This window comes from Cyprinus carpio, chromosome A9 (genome assembly GCF_018340385.1).
Source record: "Cyprinus carpio isolate SPL01 chromosome A9, ASM1834038v1, whole genome shotgun sequence".
Lineage (NCBI taxonomy): Eukaryota > Metazoa > Chordata > Actinopteri > Cypriniformes > Cyprinidae > Cyprinus > Cyprinus carpio.
The window spans coordinates 28044184-28062848 of NC_056580.1; the positions used below are offsets into that span (position 1 = coordinate 28044184).

Here is an 18665-nt window from a genome sequence, read left to right on the forward strand (position 1 = left end):
TTATGGATTATGGTTACGGTTTAAAGTTAAAAAGTCTTAATGATGGATTTGTTTCTTACAAACAAGACATTAACTGATGGACTGGAGTGGTGTGGATTACTTGTGGATTATTGTGATGTTTTTATCAGCTGTTTGGACTCTCATTCTGACGGCACCCATTCACTGCAAAGCATCCATTGATGAGACAATGATGCACTGCTACATTTCTCAGAATCAGATTTTTTCTTAGATTTGATCATTTTAATTAGTGCATTAAACCTGATACATATATATATAATAGGAAAAAAAGTTTTTTTTTTTTTTACTCCGCATCATCAAATCAGCTAATACTAGGCATTTTTGGCAAATCAGCAGAAGATGCAGGGCTGTGTAACCAGTGGGGAAAATCTCGGATGATTTCTATATTCACACCGAGGATGTCTGCAGCGACTTTCCCCGCAGACTCCCAGAAATGGTGTCCGAGTCCAGCAGCTCGACTACGCTGTACGGAGAACAGTCCTCCAGCCCGAGCTTCCCACAAGCCCATCCGCAGAAACCCTTCTCCAGATCCCTGACCGACAGCCACCATTCCCCGAAGGCCCAGGACACCTGCACCACGGCCGAGTACAAGCCCAGCGACAGCGACAGAGCCACGATGAGCCCGGGGTAGAAGATGATGAGCAACGGGCAGACCGTGATTTTATGGCAGAACGTCCGCTCCTCGTTGTAAACCAGGAATATATTGTACCAAGTGAGAGTACCGTAGTAAAACGAGGTGATGAAGGACAGGACGAAGATGACCGGAGCGCAGGAGAGGCTCCACAGGACGACGTGAGGTCCCTGAGAAAGACCGAAACCACACGAGCGGCTCGATCCCTCGCGAGCGTCGCATTCAGCATCCAGACGCTCCTTTGACCGGGCCATCTCTCGCAGCTCTCTCTCTGTGAGCGTGACGTGAATGTCCACCATCTGACCTTTCTTCTTTCCGCGCGTGATGGTCCCGGTGAGCGTCACGTAGCGGCTGTCTGAAGCCACGGCCCAACCTGATGAAGCCAAGACATTTCATTTAGGATGAGACAGAATCCAGAGTGCTGTGGGGTGATTAATGACAAAATTTTCATTTTGGGGTGGAGTATCCCTTTAAAACAAAGAGCATTAATATTCAGTAATAATACTGAATCAACTGCATCATGACACTAACTTTGTCAACATTATTGTCTTGTACTTTACAGCGGAAATTTTATCTGTTCCATTATTTTATGACATTAACTCTGTTATTTACTTTTTGTTTATTCATGTGAAGCTGCTTTGGAAACATCTCTGTTATATAAAGCACTACAGAAATAAATCTGACTTAAAGGATTTAATATCATGTCATGCTCATATCATGAAAATTCAAATTTCTCTTAATCTTTTAAGTTTTTGAGTATAACTCATAATATATGTCACTTTCACAGCTTCCCAACTTGCATCATCATCAAGGCTCAGAAAGAGGGTGGAAATGGTGGCGAAAAACTAAAATATTGTCAGTTTTTGATGCATTTACTAACTGTAGACTTCATCATTCAAAACTTTGAGGTTGGTAAGATTTTTTAATGTTTTTGAAAGAAGTCTCTTCTGCTCACCGAGGCTGCACCAAAAATACAAAAACTAATATTGTAAATTATTACAATTTAAAATAACTGTGAATATACAGTAAAATGTATTTTATTCCTGTGATCAAAGCTGAATTTTCAGCATCATTACTGCAGTCTTCAGTGTCACATGATCTTCAGAAATCATTCTAATATGATGATTTGCTGCTCGAGAAACATTTCTGATTATTATCAATGTTGAAAACAGTTGTGCTGCACAATATTTTTGTGAAAAACTGTGATACACTTGATGAATAGAAAATTCCAAAGAACAGCATTTATTTGAAACAGAAATCTTTTGTAACATTATAAATGTCACTTTTGATCGATTTAATGCATCCTTGCTGAATAAAAGTATTAAACTCTTAAGTATTCTTAAGTATTAATACACTACCTGGCCAAAAAGAGTTACCGTCTGAATATTATAATAATAATAATACATTTTATTTATAATGCACTTTATATTTCAACAAAATCTCAAAGTGCACGATGTAAGAACACAGAGAATTATATATATGTATTTTTTTTAATAAGCAAATACTTACAATTTTAGGATTGGATCATTATCACAGTGATTAATCTGTTTTTGTCATACACATGTACAATGACGAGATTCATCAGGCTCACACTGTGAGAGAGTCCTGACTGTAACCCTGTTGAAAGTCTGTGGGATGTTTCATGCAAAAAAGGTCACTCACTCTAATATTATGAGCTTTGGACCGCCTTTAGCTTTGATAGCATTGTGCTTACTTTGTGCCATTGTTTCGACAATGTCATGCAACATCACATTTGTGCTGTGCAATACTTATTATTTCATATGGGATCATGCATTATACTTTCTACTGCTAATTTATTTATCTGTCTATTTTTTTACCGCTGTGTCAAGTTGCTTGGTGTGTTACTTTTTGGCATTCTGCTTGTTGTGTGTTACTTCTACCACATTTATTCCCATCAGGAGTTGCATACATTTTTGGCCTAGATCTTGTATTGACTATTTTTGGCCAGCTCTGGACTATTGTTTATTGATTTAGAATTTGGAACCAGACAGACTTATATTTGTGAGCTTATGTAACTTACTTTGGTATTTTGTTTTATAATGCAAAGACATTTCTAAGTGGCTTATGTGCCCAAATCCTTTTCTTACTAGACTGCATGAGATTGCATGCTTCACCTTCACTGCTGGGGTTGTTCAGAAACGTAGCTCCCTCTTCAGAGTTCCTCTCTCCACCCTCACTGTCTGCTCCATGGTCTTCTTCACCAGCGGCTCTCTCTGGATCAGAGCGGTAGACGATGATGGACTCCGGCCGGTGTTCTCGCTTTCTCCTCTTCCTCCGAGTGCTAGTGCCGCTGCTTCCTTCATCCACCTGCCCTCCAGAGACCTCTGACCTTACAGACTCCAGCTGAGGGCTTTCGGACCTGAGCTGCTCCACCTGCTCCATGTTAATGTCTCACGAGATTTGGGAGGAGCTACTACTTCAGAGAGACTAGTAGAGAACGCTATTTACTCTATCCGAACATGATAAGCCTGTGAGAATGAGAGAGAAACATGATGCAGCTTATTTTTGGCATGCATTCACTTAAACACGAAAATAAGGGAAAATGACATTATTTTGACTGACCAAAAAGTAAAGCATATAAATGTATATACAAGAGAGTATATTAGAGTTATTAATTATGAGGCAAGATACACAATGACCCCCACTATAGGGGTATAAATTAGTAAAAAAAACAACTAAAAAAAACCCTAAAATTAGAAATGTTTTGGAATTAATTAGAAAAGTTTAGACTGAAGTACTTAAATTACTAAAACAAAAATTAAAGCTAGAGAGAAATATTAAAACAAATAAAAATGAAGAAAGCACAAACTTTTTTTAGAAATGTTTTGGAATTAATTAGAAAAGTTTAGGTTGACGTACTTAAATTACTAAAACAAAAATAAATTAAAGCTAGATAGAAATATTAAAACAAATAAAAATTACAAAAGCACAAAAAAATTAAATTAGAAATATTTTGGAATTAATTAGAAAATATGGAATTAATTAGAAAAATTTAGGTTGATGTACTCAAATTACTAAAACAAAAATAAATAAAAGCTAGATAGAAATATTAAAACAAATAAAAATTACAAAAGCACAAAAAAATTAAATTAGAAATATTTTGGAATTAATTAGAAAAGTTTAGGTTAAAGTAAACATTACTGAAACTGAAATGAAACTAAATTTAAGCTAAATAGAAAAATAAAAATCTAAAAAAAAAAAAAAAACCCTAAAGGAAATTACAAAAGTACATAAAATTACTAATTTGAAATGCTGCCTTGACAACAAACTGGAATAAAATAAGTTAAGGCTGAAGTACTAAAATGAGTAAAACTAAAATAAAGATAAATCAAAGCTAAATAGGAATAATAAAAAATTACAATAACAAAACAAAATTACTAATGCACGTAACAATAAAACTAACAAAAATGAGCACATAACAAAATTACTAAAACTTAAACTGAAAACTAAACGAAATCTGAAAATATAAAAATAAAAGCTAATTTAAAATACTAAAAAAAATAAAGTATATAAACATTCAAATAACACTGACATGAACAATAGCTTTTGTTTAGCCAACAACACCCTTCCTTCCTTCCTTCCGTCCATTCAGCTCTACTGTCAGAGAAACAAAGACACACATGAGCAGAGCTGATCAGAAGAGTGTGTTTTAATAAAACAGCATCTGAAACTGAATCGTAAGATGATCTGAGATCACGGTTTGTTTGGAATCAGTGCTCGGTAAAGCACGAGCTCCAGGCGGAGGCTGGGTTTAATCACACCCAAACCAGGATCTACTGGAACAAACGTCTTATTCGTAACCATCAGAGATTCCTGCTCAATTCATAATAACTGCATTCTTACCTGCCAGATGCAAATACATGAAACAAACATCAAACAAACAATCACCCAGCTTTGATTCACAACAAAAACCACCATCCATACACACCCGACCGACAACCAAGCCCCGCCCACTGAATCTGGAACGTCTGTCTCGTCCAATCAGATGGCGATCAACCAAAGCCCCTCCCCCAGTTAAAGCTATGACACAGCGTCTGATAATAATAGCATCTATATTTTACTCTAAATATTACTATTACACATGTATTTGTGTGTATGCGTGTCTATATATTAAATATGCATTTATTTCTTTAAAATAATTATTTTAATAAATAAATGCGCATTAGGTAAAATAATTATTAAATTAATGTAAATTAAAAATTGCATATAATATGCAATGAAGTAAAATTCTGATGTCACATGGTCAAATCTGCAGCTCTCCAAATCTTTAACATAATATGTATAATAATAACAACCCTTTTTCTGATTAATCGCGTTTAATCGCACACTTAATGAAAATAAGCATAGACCATTTATCTGGTTTCAAATGTTTATTTTGTCATCATTTGCTATATACATTTTTTTTTTTTTTCTGGAGAATTTGTCGAATATGCTTAGGCTATTACTACATTTGTTAAATATAGTCTACTAATTAAATTTAAGGCCAAATCAGGTTCTTTGGTGTCATTCTTATTAAATCTTAAATGACATTTTATAAGTTGAGTTAGACCGGAATGAACCACTTTTAGCACTGCATTATATATTAGTATAATATATATATAAATATATGATATATATATATATATATATAATATATATATATATATATATACTATATATATATATATATATATATATATAACTCATAAGTAAACTATTATGTTTTTTTTTATTCTGAGATATGCTGCTTCAGTTAGGTGATTGATGACGCTTCATTTCATCATTTGTTTATATATTTTCTCACGTTTAATTTGATATGTACTGTATACTGTCATATATAAACAGGTATAGAAACACTTGAACTCGCTCAGAAGAAGGATGACCTCAAACAACACATACAAAGTACATTTGTAAACGAGTGCAAACAACTTAAAAAGGATATAAAGTTATCCTAACTGAAGAATCAGATAAGAATCATAACATGTGATGATTTGTGTTTCAGTTTGTGAATCCAGCATTCAGGAGAAGAAGGATTACAGTAACACGACTCACAAGATCATCAGCAAACTCAATGAGGAGATCCAGCAAAAACAAAACACTCTGAGGTTCATCAAAGAAAGCACTAAAAAGTACGGCTAAGTGTGTATTCGTAAGCTCAAATGTTAAAACTGAGTATAATATAACTGTAACTGTTCTGTTATCAGTCTCCAGCGAACAGGACATCTGCTGCTTCAGTATAAAAGAGAGACGCTGGAAGCCGAGCTTGAGAAGAGACAAGACATGTAGGTCCAGCCTGAGAAATAATAGACCGAAAAATCGTTCCTTTTAAAACGGAACAGCTTATTGAACCTTTAGACAAAATATGAAAAAGTCTCGCTTTTGAGTATCACATCTGACACATCAGGATTTTATGGCTCATAATCAGAGCTGGGTAGAAACTGATTACATGTAATCTTCAGATTCCTTGTACTTAGATTAAATCAGACTACAGTTACTTTTTTATTGATCACATGATTGCATATTATTCACACAATAGCAATACATTTTTCATAATTTATTGATTCTCCCTAATTCCTTTTTTTTTTTTATATATATATTTTCAGTGTTACTTTCTAAAATAGCCTACCACTTATATACATTCAGAAAGTCTAGTTTTGTGGACATTCACACAAAGTAAAGATTCTACAGCAAAAAGACATGACACACGAGCGTTGTAAAATTAAATTTGTTTGTGCCAAACAAGTATAATTAATCAGACAGCAGTAGGCATGTTTTAGATGGTGTGCAACAGGTTTTTCGGCAATCGTGTATAGAACTAATAGGCCTTAGAAATTCATGCATCAAATAAAATACAGTATACCATATACCATATTCCAAATGGTTGACTTATATTGAAAAATGAATATGTGGAGACAAGGCACTGTCAATTATGTAACTCCTAGAGGAATGAAGAATATGCAGATGAGCACACAGAAGATGCTTTTGAGGAGAATAAGGACGAAATAGCAGAAAGTGAATCTCAAACTGACACATTTTGCCACGACTTATGGACAAAGAACCAAACTGGAGAAGGTAAACACGAGCAAATATTAAAATGAATGGAGGGTATCACAAAATAAACCCCTATGAGCGATAACAATTAAGTATTCCTTTCATTTTAGATCAAATGCAAGAAGGTGATCCGAAGCAGTCAGAGGAGGTGAATGAACGGATACAGATGAAACCCAGACAACTGGTTTTAAATTGATCTGGTCATAAATAAATGTTAATGTTTTTAAAATAAGTCTTTAGTCAAAAATATCGTTTTTACCATCATTACTAGTCTTCAGTGTCATGTGATTCTTCAGAAATCATTCTGATATGATTTGCTGCTCAATTATTATCACTTACTATTGGTGCTCAAGTATTAATAATGATTAATATCAATGCTAAAATGCTTATCATCGATGTTTTTGCTGCTTGATATTTTTGTGGAAACGTTTTCAGGAATCTTTGATGAAGAGAAAGTTCAAAAGAACGGCATTTATTTGAAAACTATAAATGTCTGTTCTGTCACTTTTGATCAATTTAATAGGTCCTTGCTGAATAGTAATAATAATTTATTTTCCTGTTTTGTTTGTTTGTTGAAATTTTACTTAACTGTTTTCAACATTGATAATAATCAGAAATGTTTCTTGAGCAGCATATCAGCATATTAGAATGATTTCTGAAGATCAAAATACAAATAATTACAGATTAAATAACATGAAAAAACAACAATTAAAAACAATAATAAATTACATTTTCACATATATGCACATAAAAAACATGTTTTTAAAATTATAATAATATTTCAGAAATTTTAATGTATTTTTGATCAAATAAATGCAGCCTTGGTGAGCAGAAGAGATGAATTAGTCCAAATGTTTAACCGCCAGTGTAGATATTCTTATAATACCTGTTTGGATGAATGCAGGAGGGGAATATGAATGTTTCATGTGCTTCTGAGCTCATGGTGGAGATGTCAGAGGAAGGGGATCATTTGGAGACGACCACAGCAGATGTTCAGGAGGACGTGGAGAGCGAGGGTGCGTCTGTCCTCCTCCATCACCACCTAGAATAAATCCACTCCGACCACCCCCATCTTCTCTCTAAAGTACGACCCCATTCATCAATGTTTATGATAAAACTAGCAATCACATTAGTCTAAAGTCAATGTTTGCATTTAGTTCATGCATTTCCCAGAGATGCACCTTCATTTACATTTATTCACTTAGCAGATGCTTTTATCCAAAGCGAGTAATACAACAAGCGATTCATCTTAAGTAGGCATTAACTTGAGAAATGCTAGCAATATAACATTTCAAACACTCACTGAAAAAAGATTTCATTCATCCAATTAAAAAAAAGAGGGGTAATGATTCACATCTATATTTTTTAACTTGAGCCAAGGAAAAATAAATAACTTGCCCTAAATATAGATGTGAATCATTACCCTAATTTTTTTTTTTTTTTTTTAATTGGATGAATGAGACATTTTTTTCAGTGCTGTTCAGAATAATAAAAAGCTAAAACAGGAGGGATATAAGAAATAATGAAATAAGAAGCATAGAAGGAGATTTACTTTAAATCCTTCACAGTATGAGAAAGTGAGCAGTCCCAGTTCCTCACCTGGACGGCAGAAGATCTCAGACGCCAAGTTGTCCGCTTTTGTCTTCTCCGTGAATTCTGGTCCAAGCAGGTGGCGTTCTCTAAGCTGGCTGTGATTTTGCAGCAGAAGAGTTGAACTTCAGAAGCTGGAAGACCAACGCTATCTCACGACCAATTCGTACGTATTTTACGAGGTGGCTAATTCGTACGAATTTGTACGACCTCACTCGTACGATTTCATACGATTTGCCTAGACCCCAGTGACGGGTAGGTTTAGGGCCCGTTCAAATTCATACGAATGTGCAACTCGTAAAATACGTACGATTTGGCAAAAATCGTATGAATTTGTACGAGTGTGGTCGTACGAATTCGTACGAATTAGCCACCTCCGAAAATATGTACCGTACACAACAAAACCCAACTAACAAGACCGGCCCATGCATTGTTTCATCAAAGAGAGTTTCATCTTTTCATCTGTGTGTGTGTTTGTGTGTCGTAGGCATCTCCATTTACCTTCACAAACTCCTATTTCAGCGACAAGGTATTTCTGGAGGAGCATTGATGTTTGCGCTTAAACGTTTTATATGACTGAAAGCTGATTTTGTGTTTCTGGTAAAATAAGTCACCAGAATAACACCCCCAAATTCCTAAGTTAAATAACAATAAAAACCAAAAACCAAAACCTTTAAAAAACACAGCCACACTTTCAGAAAAAAAAAAAGGTACAAAAGCTGTCACTGGGGCGGTACCTTTTCAAAAAGTGCACCTTTGTACATAAAGGAACATATCTGTACTTAAAGTGTACATATTAGTATCTAAAAGGTACAAAAGTGTACTTTTTGAAAAGTTACCACCAGTGACAGCTTTTGTACCTTTTTTTCTGAAGAGACATTGCAGACCAAACACAGAGACAAATAGAAGAAATATATTTTGGCTAAACAAGATTAAACCTATTTTTATGCACATTTACACTCATTAATACGGTTTGTTTCCTGTTCGATGAAGCCAAGAGTCGTCAAGAGGAGTTTTCCTTCATGGGACGGAGAGCTCTCGGCAGAACTCTTCCACACAGGACACGGCGGGATCTGTGGATTCATCTCCATTTTCATTCAGCTTTGGAAAAATGTAACTTAATTAACATAAATTTCCTCCTTACAGCTGTACTTCAGAAATGAGTCTATATTCTAGATTTTTAAATTAGTTCAGATGGTTTTGTTCTAGGTTGTTTCACTCAATATCTTATTAACAGGTGACGTTTTAATATACGTTTACACTAAAATACATGCATTATAATTAATAGAAAATCAGAGGAATATTAGTTTCATGAATGTGCTTCTTATTAAATGTATTTGGTGCTACATAAAAATGAAAACAGCACTTAACACAGTTGACGTTAAAGTTCATAAAGTCTTTCTATTTGTTTTCCTGCTACTTACAACAAGGCAAAGTATTTTAAATATATCTTTTTATTATATATTTTTCTTAAACGACAGGACGGTCCTTTTAATATGACATCTGGCTGCATCATTACATTCACTTTACATGTAGTTTTTATGGCTTACATTTATAGACAGAAACACTACAGTAAATTAATACCTTACTGCACACTTAGAGTTCTGCAGATGGTTGACAGTAATACAATGTAAAAAGGCCAATATGCTAAAGGTGAAATTCACAAAAGTTGCATAAAGCACAGCCACTGTTTTAAGGCTGTATTTTAGGAACTAGCCTGAAAAACTAGTAGTTAGCCAAGCTTTAATATGTTTTAGTTTTCGCATTCAAGTTAGAACAATCTATGTTTACGAAACTGCCTTAATATAATCAGTCTAAGCAGTTTATGCAACCAGCCACACCAGACCATATTTCACCCCAAAAGCAGAATAAAAATTATGTTTTGCAAAAAGAAAATGAAGCTATAATTATTGCATTGTGACATTATCTTCCAGGTTTCCATATAATATAGAGTATTAAATACTGGAGGAGTTAAACATGCTGCACTAGAATTATCTATTATTAATCACACTGCATAGGCACACAATATAAGAGTCACGTTACTGAAGCTCACAAACACAAAATACATGTTCAGACATTTAACAATCAAAGCACCAGGTTCATAATCACCACCTGTGCTTCATCACGATACATCAAACCATCTCCCTCATGGACAGCTGCTTGAATAAAGATCTGGCAGAGTATAACAGTGAAGTATCTACTAACAGCAGCAGGTTTAGTATAAAATATAACACAGTGTTTTCACTGGAAGTGACTGGTGTTGCATTGTACCATGAAATAAAATGTACTTTGCATTAGTTTTGGAACAGCAATATAATTTTACATACTGACATCGTGGATAAACACAATAGAGTAAAATTGTGTAATATTATTGGAATTTAAAATAACAATTTCTGTGTGAATATATATTAAACTGTAATTTATTTCTGTGATGTGCAGCTGAATTTTCAGCATCATTACTCCAGTCTTCAGTGTCACATGATCTTCAGAAATCATTCTAATATAATGATTTGCTGCTCGAGAAACATTTCTGATGATTATCAATGTCGAAAACAGTTATATTGACTCATATTTTTATGAAAATTGTGATACACTACCATTTAAAAGCATGGCCTAATTATGACTGACACTGAAGACTGGAGTAATGATGCTAAAAATCATGAAAATTCATCTTTGATCATAGGAATAAATTATAGTTTAAGATATATTCACACAGAAAACAGTTAATTTAAGTTATAATAATATTTCACTATTTTTACAGCATTTTTCATCAAATAAATGCAGCCTTGGTAAGCAGAAGAGACTTCTTTCATAAACAGTTGAAAATCTTAATCATTTCAAACTTCTGGCCCCCAGTATATCTATATATATATATATATGGTTAGAAACAATGTGATTTTAATTGAAGACCAGAAACATCACAATCTGGATTTGATGAACTGGTCCAAATACATAACAATTAAAATGAACTCACACATACAATATTATGAAATAATCTGTCATCTTATCAGGAAACCGTTCTATTATAAGCGGAGTGATCTAGTTTTGACACCGCATGAGTTCAGCGTAAACATGGTGCAAATACAGGCCTCTAATGCATCAGGTTTAGGCACAAATCTGGAGTTTTAACCTCCATTACTCACTAAAGGATCAGGCGTTTACCCGTTTTAACGGAGGAGTGGCAGTTTAGTGTGTTTGCAGAAGGATGGTGCTAGCAGTGTGTGGTTTTAGAGCCCGGTGTCTATGCTGAGAGAGCGGCGGGTCACGTGTTCGATCTGTCCCGTCACGTACTCATTGAAGGGCGTCTGATACTTGGCCAACATCTTCAGCATTAGTCTGAAGTTCAGCCACCACTGCGTCTTGGGCATCCGGTGTCTGCAGGGCGAGAGGAACACTTTATTGATAGAAGTTTGTCGGTAACAAACTACGTTATGATGGAGCCTGCTAGTACTGTTTGTAAAATACACTGAGAACTGGAAAAGCACTATAGAAAGTGGTATTATTAGTAGCAGTAGAATAAAACATCCTTTTCTTCATCTTGTAAGAATGTGCATCATTTTTTACTTGAAATAAGTGAAATAGAATTATATATGTATATATTAATTTATACTAAAACAGAAACAAATAAAAAAAACATATCCACATAATAAATAAATAAAAAAAAAAAAAAAAATAAAAAAAACAAAATAAAAAAAAATAATAATAAACTAATAAAAATGACAAAAACATACAACAAAATTACTAAAAGTTACTAAAATTAAAGTGAAAGCAGAAAATATAAAATCTATTTCAAATCATAATTATATATTATATATTTATTTTTAATTATAATACTATAATTATAAAAATGATAATAGTAAATTAATGATACTTAAAATAACTTAATTTTTAATGAGGAAAAAGTGCAGTATATCTTCGCTTAAATCAATCTAATAAAAAATAATTCCATGTAGACATATTTAAAAGTAACTAATAAAATTGACAAAAATACACAAAATTACTAAAACTTTAAAATTACAGTGAAAGCAGAAAATATAAAAATTAAATTAAATTTTAACAAAAATATGAATTATATAAATGATACTAAAATGACACTATTTTTTAATAAGGGAAAAAAAAACATTTTAAGAAGAGTACATCTTTGCTTAAATTGAAAATTATATTATTGGTTGATATTAACTGGTTGTATAAGTAGTATGTGTAGTACTATGTAGTATGCACAGTAAAAAAGCTACTGTTTATATTATATAGTTTACTATATCTCGCATAAAATATCTATTTTGTTCTTTTTTTCTCTGCTTTATTCTATTTTCACATCTTTCTTGACAGCTTATTATATTCTATTACTTATACTGTTTGTGTATTTCCTTAAAACGTTTTTATTGCACATTATATCACACATATGTAAGATGTATGTGACTAATAAAGAACTGTGTGTTCTGTGTGTAATTGTTAGAGTCACTCACTCAAAGTCGGTCTGGTCCTTCAGCTCAGTGACGGGACTGAAGGTCAAAACCTTCTTATACAGGCCGACCACGCAGGCTGTGTCCGGGGTGTTCGCAGACACACGACCTGCAGACACAAACACAGTTTCAGGGAATTCATTCTGTCGTGTGACTAAATCCCATTGGCTTCAGAAGGAAACAGCAGTGATGGGACATAAAAACTCGAGCCGCTCCATTACAGTGCTTTCAGATCATCACCATCAAAGCTTGTCACCTGATGTGAATTTAAAGTCTGAAGGATTTATTAAGTTTTTAGCATGCAAAGGTCCTCTCACCTTGTTTAAAACTGTCGGTCATCTTCTCGGTCAGCCACTGCACGGATCGAACGCCCAGTTTAGTGCCATAGTTTCTGTCAAAGGGTGTTGGTACTCCACCCTATTAATATCAGCAAAACAACATCAAAAATTTACACTATTATAATCAGTGCATGTTTAGAAATGAAACTCAAATCGAATCTTTCGTATGAAGATCAGGTGATTTTAGAGGATGATGTACAGGTTGCCCTTATGAAGTAGAAATCATAGGAGCTCGTAGGTTTTGGATCCGAGTCAGAAGTTGTTAAAACGAGTTCGGTGATAAAGCATGAGTCTGTACCTGCTGCAGGTGTCCCAGGACGTTGACTCTGCAGTCGAAGACGCCTTTCCCCTCGGCGGAGTAGAGTTTATGGATGAAATCAGTGGTGTAGTGCTCATGACATTTCTCATTCCTGTAAAGAAAGAACAGGGCAGATTTACATTCACAGTCTCATTAGGCTGCTTAATCTCAAGCATAAAGGCACAGAATAAAGGAATAGTTCAACCAAAAAATTAAATCTGCAGAAAAAGTAGATGAGTTTGTGTCTTCGTCAGATTTGGAGAAATGTAGCATTGCATCACTGTCTCACCATTGGAGTGAATGGGTGCCGTCAGAATGAAAGTCCAAACAGCTGATAAAAACATCCTCAAGTAATCCAAACCACTCCAGTTTACTAGAGTTAAATTAACATCTTGTGAAGATAAACGCTGAAACAAATCCATCATTAAGACGTTTAAACCGTTGTTTCCAGATAAAATACGAGTTCATAATCCATAATAACACTTCCTCCAGTGAAAAAGTCCATCACCTGTTGTCTCTCATGTTAAAATCCAGCCATAAATTTGTTTAAAGCTGTTTAAACAGTGCTTGATCTGTTCAGATCTTTTCTCCTGATTCAGACCAGAACACTTTTTCACTGGAGGAAGAGTTATTATGGATTATGGACTTGTATTTTAACTGGAAACAATGGTTAAAACGTCTTAATCCTGGATTTGTTTCATCTTTTGTCTTCTACAGATGTTAACTGATGCACTGGAGTGCTGTGGATTATTGTGATGTTTTTATCAGCTGTTTGGACTCTCATTCTGACGGCACCCATTCACTCCAATGGTGAGACAGTGATGCAATGCTACATATCTCCAAATCTGATGAAGAAACAAACTCATCTAATTGAAGTTAATGAAGAAATACAAATCGTTTCATTATTCATACATTTAATATAAACAGATTCTAAATTTAATTACTGATGTAAACATCATGGTTGTGAGTCATTCATAACTAAAAGCCTTTTACGTCAGTGAACCTGCCAGTGTATATTACAAAAATGGTTTGCTTTGTCTTTGACTAAATGCTTTTGTTCCTAGTTGCTTTGGATAAAAAAAAATAAACGTAAAGGTTTACATTCCAACTCAACCCACACGAGGTCGCCAGAGATACAGACGAGATCAAGGGCCTTACTGTATCTTATTTTATAATATATAGTATTTAATAGATTGTTTTTATGTCTAGACTAGACCTGCATATAAATATGTAACAAGTATGTGAATTGCAATGATGCAACAGTTATAATTCTTAGTCATTTTAAAGAATTGATTTTTAAAATCATTTTAACTACCAGTCAAAAGTTACGATTATTAGAATGATTTCTGAAGATCATGAAGACTGGAGTAATGATGCTGAAAATTCAGCAGCGCATCACAGAAATAAATTACATTTGAACATTTATTCACACAGAAAGCAGTTATTTTAAATTGTAATAATATTTCACAATTTTAACTTTAGTTTGATCAAATAAATGCAGCCTTGTTGAGCAGAAGAGACTTTCAAAACATTAGAAAAGCATAATTGTTCCATGTCTACTCCTATTAAGCGTACATCTTAAATTTTGTGACGTAGATAAAGATGCAATAATTTAAAAACCTACAAATGTGTTGCAGACCAAAAAAGGCAGACAGATTTACCTCAGCACCAGACCTCTCTGAATGTCCTTCTTCATTTTCTCTGTCAAATGCTCCACATTGGTCTAAAAAAAGTGAGAGAAACTTTCTTATTATCCTAAAAAACAGCATTCATTCTTCTAGGATGAGCAGATGTGAGGAGCATCAGGAGTGTTGCTCACTTTAAGGTCATGAATGTTGAATGGATCTTCAAAAATGTACGCGGCGTCCGCACCGACGGCGATGCCTGTGGTGGTTGCCAGATAACCGCAGTATCCCCCCATAGTCTCCACCACAAAGACCCTCCTCTTGGTCCCTGTGGCCGACTGCTTGATCTTATCACAGCTCCATAAAACAAAGATGCACTTCAGATCAATAACTGGAGAATGGATGCAGTGAATCAATAACTGCATCTTTATTAAAAGTTCATGTGATAAAGGGAGTACGATTTGGCAGGTGACTTCAGATGAAAACAATGTTTCAAAACTTAGTGATCTAATGAGCATAAAAGTACATTTACATTTAAAATTTACCAGATGCATTTATACAAATACAAATATGGTATGCATTTTAAAATTTCATGCATTCTCTGAGAACTGAACCTATGACTTTGCAAAATACACAGGACACATTTTATTTATGTTTATTTATTTATCATTTTACGCCATATCAGCAAACTTCATGGCAAACTCAAGAATAAAATAATGTAAAATAGTCCTAATAACAATACTCTGATTAACTGAATACAATAATAAAAAAAAAAATAAACAATAAAAAAAAAAAAAAAAAAAAAAAAAAAAATAATAAAACAAAAAATTCTATAAAATCTTTCAAATTGATATTTAACAAAATACAAAGGACATAAATATTAAGTCATATTGTCTGTTTTTTTAATTTATTGTTTTTGCATTTATAATTGCTATTACTCTGACTCTGTCTGTTATTTTGGGTGCATTTTTTTTCTCAGTCGTATTGCACTGTGGGATTGCCTTGTCTGAAAATTATGCATGCATAAGACAAAAGAAGGCATCATAGACAGCATCATATTTATGCTACCTATTTTTTTTTGGAAAAGCATTTGCAATTAATGCATCTATGATTCCCTAAAATGCTGCCCATGTATCAGGGGTATTATAGTTAACTAAAATTAAAACCATTAAAAAAAATGTTATTTGAAATTAAATAAATGTTAACAAATAAAATAAAATATTTAAATTTTAAAATTATTTCAGCTAGTTTCCAAGGCAACATTTCTCATTTTCATTTAGTTTAATCTGATGCTCTAAAATAACAAAACTGTAATAAAAATGAATACAAAACTATATAGACATATTAAAAAAAATAATAATTATAAATAAACACAACAAAATAAAAAAAATGAACTAAAAGTAAAATGAAAACTAAATAAACTAATTCAAAATATTTATAAAATCTTCTTCTGCCTGTATTTGGAAAATCATATGTGTTGCTGCATCTATGATGCCCTAAAATGTTGAATATGTAGCAGGATCATTAATTAAAAATAAAAATAAAAACATAAAAAAACCCATTTTAAATTAAATAAATGTTAACTGAAATAAAATATATTTTAATTTACTTTATTTCAGATAGTTACTAAATCAACATTTATCATTTTTATTCAGTTTAACTTGATGTACTAAAATAACCAAAACTGAAATAAAAATAATAAAAACTATATAGACATATTTTAAAAATAAATAAATAAATAAATAAACATGACAAAATTACTAAAAATGTAACTAAAATTAAAATAAAAGCAAAGTATAAAAACGGAAACTAAATGAACATTTTAATAAAAAGTATAATAGTATCTCAATGATACTAAAATAAGACTTCTCTATTGTTTTGCAAGCCACATTTAGATTTAGTAAAATGCAGACAGAGTGAGTCTAAAAGAGCATCTGAGATTGTCCTGTACTCACGGCCATCGCTGCGTTAACCGCAGTATCGCTGCCCAGACTGAAGTCCGTCCCTGGCACATTGTTGCTGATGGTGGCAGGGATGATGCACATGGGAATACATAATTCATCATAGCGTCCTCTTGCTTCAACCAACTCCAGTATGCCCTCATACGCCTGGATGTGACAGAAAATACAGTCAGACAGCATCAAAAGCAGCTCGGACTTTGTCTAATATCTCATTTTGTGTTCCATGGAAGATAACACATATGTGACTCTGGAGCACAAAACCAATCTCGAGTCGCTGGGGTATATTTGTAGCAATAGCCAAAAATACATTGTATGGGTCAAAATTATTGATTTTTCTTTTATGCCAAAAATCATTAGGATATTAAGTAAAGACCATGTTCCATGAAGATATTTTGTAAGTTTCCTACCGTAAAAATATCAAAACTTCATTTTTGATTAGTAATATGCATTGCTAAGAACTTCATTTGAACAACTTTAAAGGTGATTTTCTCAATATTTAGATTTTTTTTGCACCCTCTGATTCCAGATTTTCAAATAGTTGTATCTCAGACAAATATTGTCCGATCATAACAATACATGCATCAATGGACAGATTATTTATTCAGCTTTCAGATGATGCATACATCTCAATTTCATTTAAGTGCATCAAATTGCATCAAAGTTTTTTTCTCTGTACCTCAAAACCACCAACGACGAGCAGTGACTGGATGCGGAACTTGTTGAGATTTTCCACTAGTTTCTCCATGCAGGTGCTTGGGAGGGTTCTGGACAATATTGCGGGCACAAAAGCTCAGTTTCAGGAATGAAAGATGAACGATTGGGTGAGAATGCACTGATTATTAAAGGTGACTCACCGTTTAGTTCCCAGCAGAGAGCCGCCCTGACCTGTCCAGCCGGCCACCTGATTCCACGACACTTCATTCACCTGTAACATCACAGTGATTTCATTCATATTAATATAATCATTACTGTTATTCTTCTTTATGAAAAACAGAACGAGATTGTGGGAAAACAGGCCTGTTTCATTCTGATTTAAAGCCCTGCAATGGAGAACCCGTCAAAATAAAAGTCTGGTTTAACTTGGATTGTGACAGAAATATATTGTTATTTTACAGCAGAATGTACTTCTCAAAGTTATAATAATAATATTTATTGTTTAATATCAGAATTTTTCTTTCACGTTTCATTTTAAGCTTTTAATTTTAACAGTTCTTTTAAACATCGTTTGCCAAAAAACAAAAGGAACTGCTACTTTTTTATCTGATTATATTTTAAAAGATTAATTAAATTGTTAATGTTAATGCCTTCAGTTGATTACCACCATTTTTGATAATTAATTTGTATTAAATCATAAACCCAGAAAAATTAAAACACAAGACAATTTCTGAAAAAAAAAAAAAAATGTACATTTCAAAGGGCACTGTTATTTACTGAAAATGTTAAAAAAATTATTAAATCGTTATCGTTTTATAAATTCATTTGATTAGACATGTTGTAAAAATGTTTTTAACCATTACAAGAGTCCAGAAAAATTATAACAGAAAAACACAAAATTGGTGAAAAAATATAACAAGTTTCATTTGACCCTGAAAATGTAATTAAAAATGCAATTATGGTGTTCATTTTCAAGATTTTAATTAATTAGACATGCTTTTTGATTACCAAAATTTAATTTCACACAGAATCCAGT

The 18665-nt window shown here is 33.2% G+C and overlaps 2 protein-coding genes across 4 annotated transcripts in view; both read right to left on the bottom strand.

Annotated features, from left to right (window-relative positions):
* Positions 1 to 147: 147 nt before the first annotated feature.
* On the bottom strand, positions 148 to 4554 carry LOC109088953 (transmembrane protein 169-like). 2 transcript variants are annotated; one of them, XM_042764355.1, is made up of 3 exons: positions 4514 to 4554; positions 2785 to 3138; positions 148 to 1022 (listed from the first exon to the last, which is right to left on the bottom strand). In XM_042764355.1, the coding sequence occupies exons 2-3, from the start codon at positions 3050 to 3052 to the stop codon at positions 406 to 408; spliced, it is 885 nt and encodes a 294-aa protein (XP_042620289.1). In that variant the 5' UTR covers positions 3053 to 3138; positions 4514 to 4554; the 3' UTR covers positions 148 to 405. The 2 variants fall into 2 exon arrangements, with proteins under 2 accessions (XP_042620289.1, XP_042620288.1); XM_042764354.1 differs by lacking the exon at positions 4514 to 4554 and adding an exon at positions 4203 to 4331.
* Positions 4555 to 10980: 6426 nt separating this feature from the next.
* pfkla (phosphofructokinase, liver a) overlaps positions 10981 to 18665 on the bottom strand; it is a 29705-nt gene continuing 22020 nt past the window's right edge. Inside the window, exons 14-22 of one of the 2 annotated variants that reach the window (XM_042764357.1) lie at positions 17830 to 17900; positions 17652 to 17739; positions 16970 to 17122; positions 15209 to 15373; positions 15051 to 15112; positions 13390 to 13501; positions 13071 to 13170; positions 12757 to 12862; positions 10981 to 11665 (exon numbers count right to left, since the gene is read on the bottom strand). In XM_042764357.1, the coding sequence (XP_042620291.1) occupies positions 11518 to 11665; positions 12757 to 12862; positions 13071 to 13170; positions 13390 to 13501; positions 15051 to 15112; positions 15209 to 15373; positions 16970 to 17122; positions 17652 to 17739; positions 17830 to 17900 (1005 nt within the window). In that variant the 3' untranslated portion in view covers positions 10981 to 11517. Of the gene's footprint in view, positions 11666 to 12756; positions 12863 to 13070; positions 13171 to 13389; positions 13502 to 15050; positions 15113 to 15208; positions 15375 to 16969; positions 17123 to 17651; positions 17740 to 17829; positions 17901 to 18665 lie in introns of both variants that reach the window. The other variant, XM_042764356.1, reaches the window with a different exon arrangement.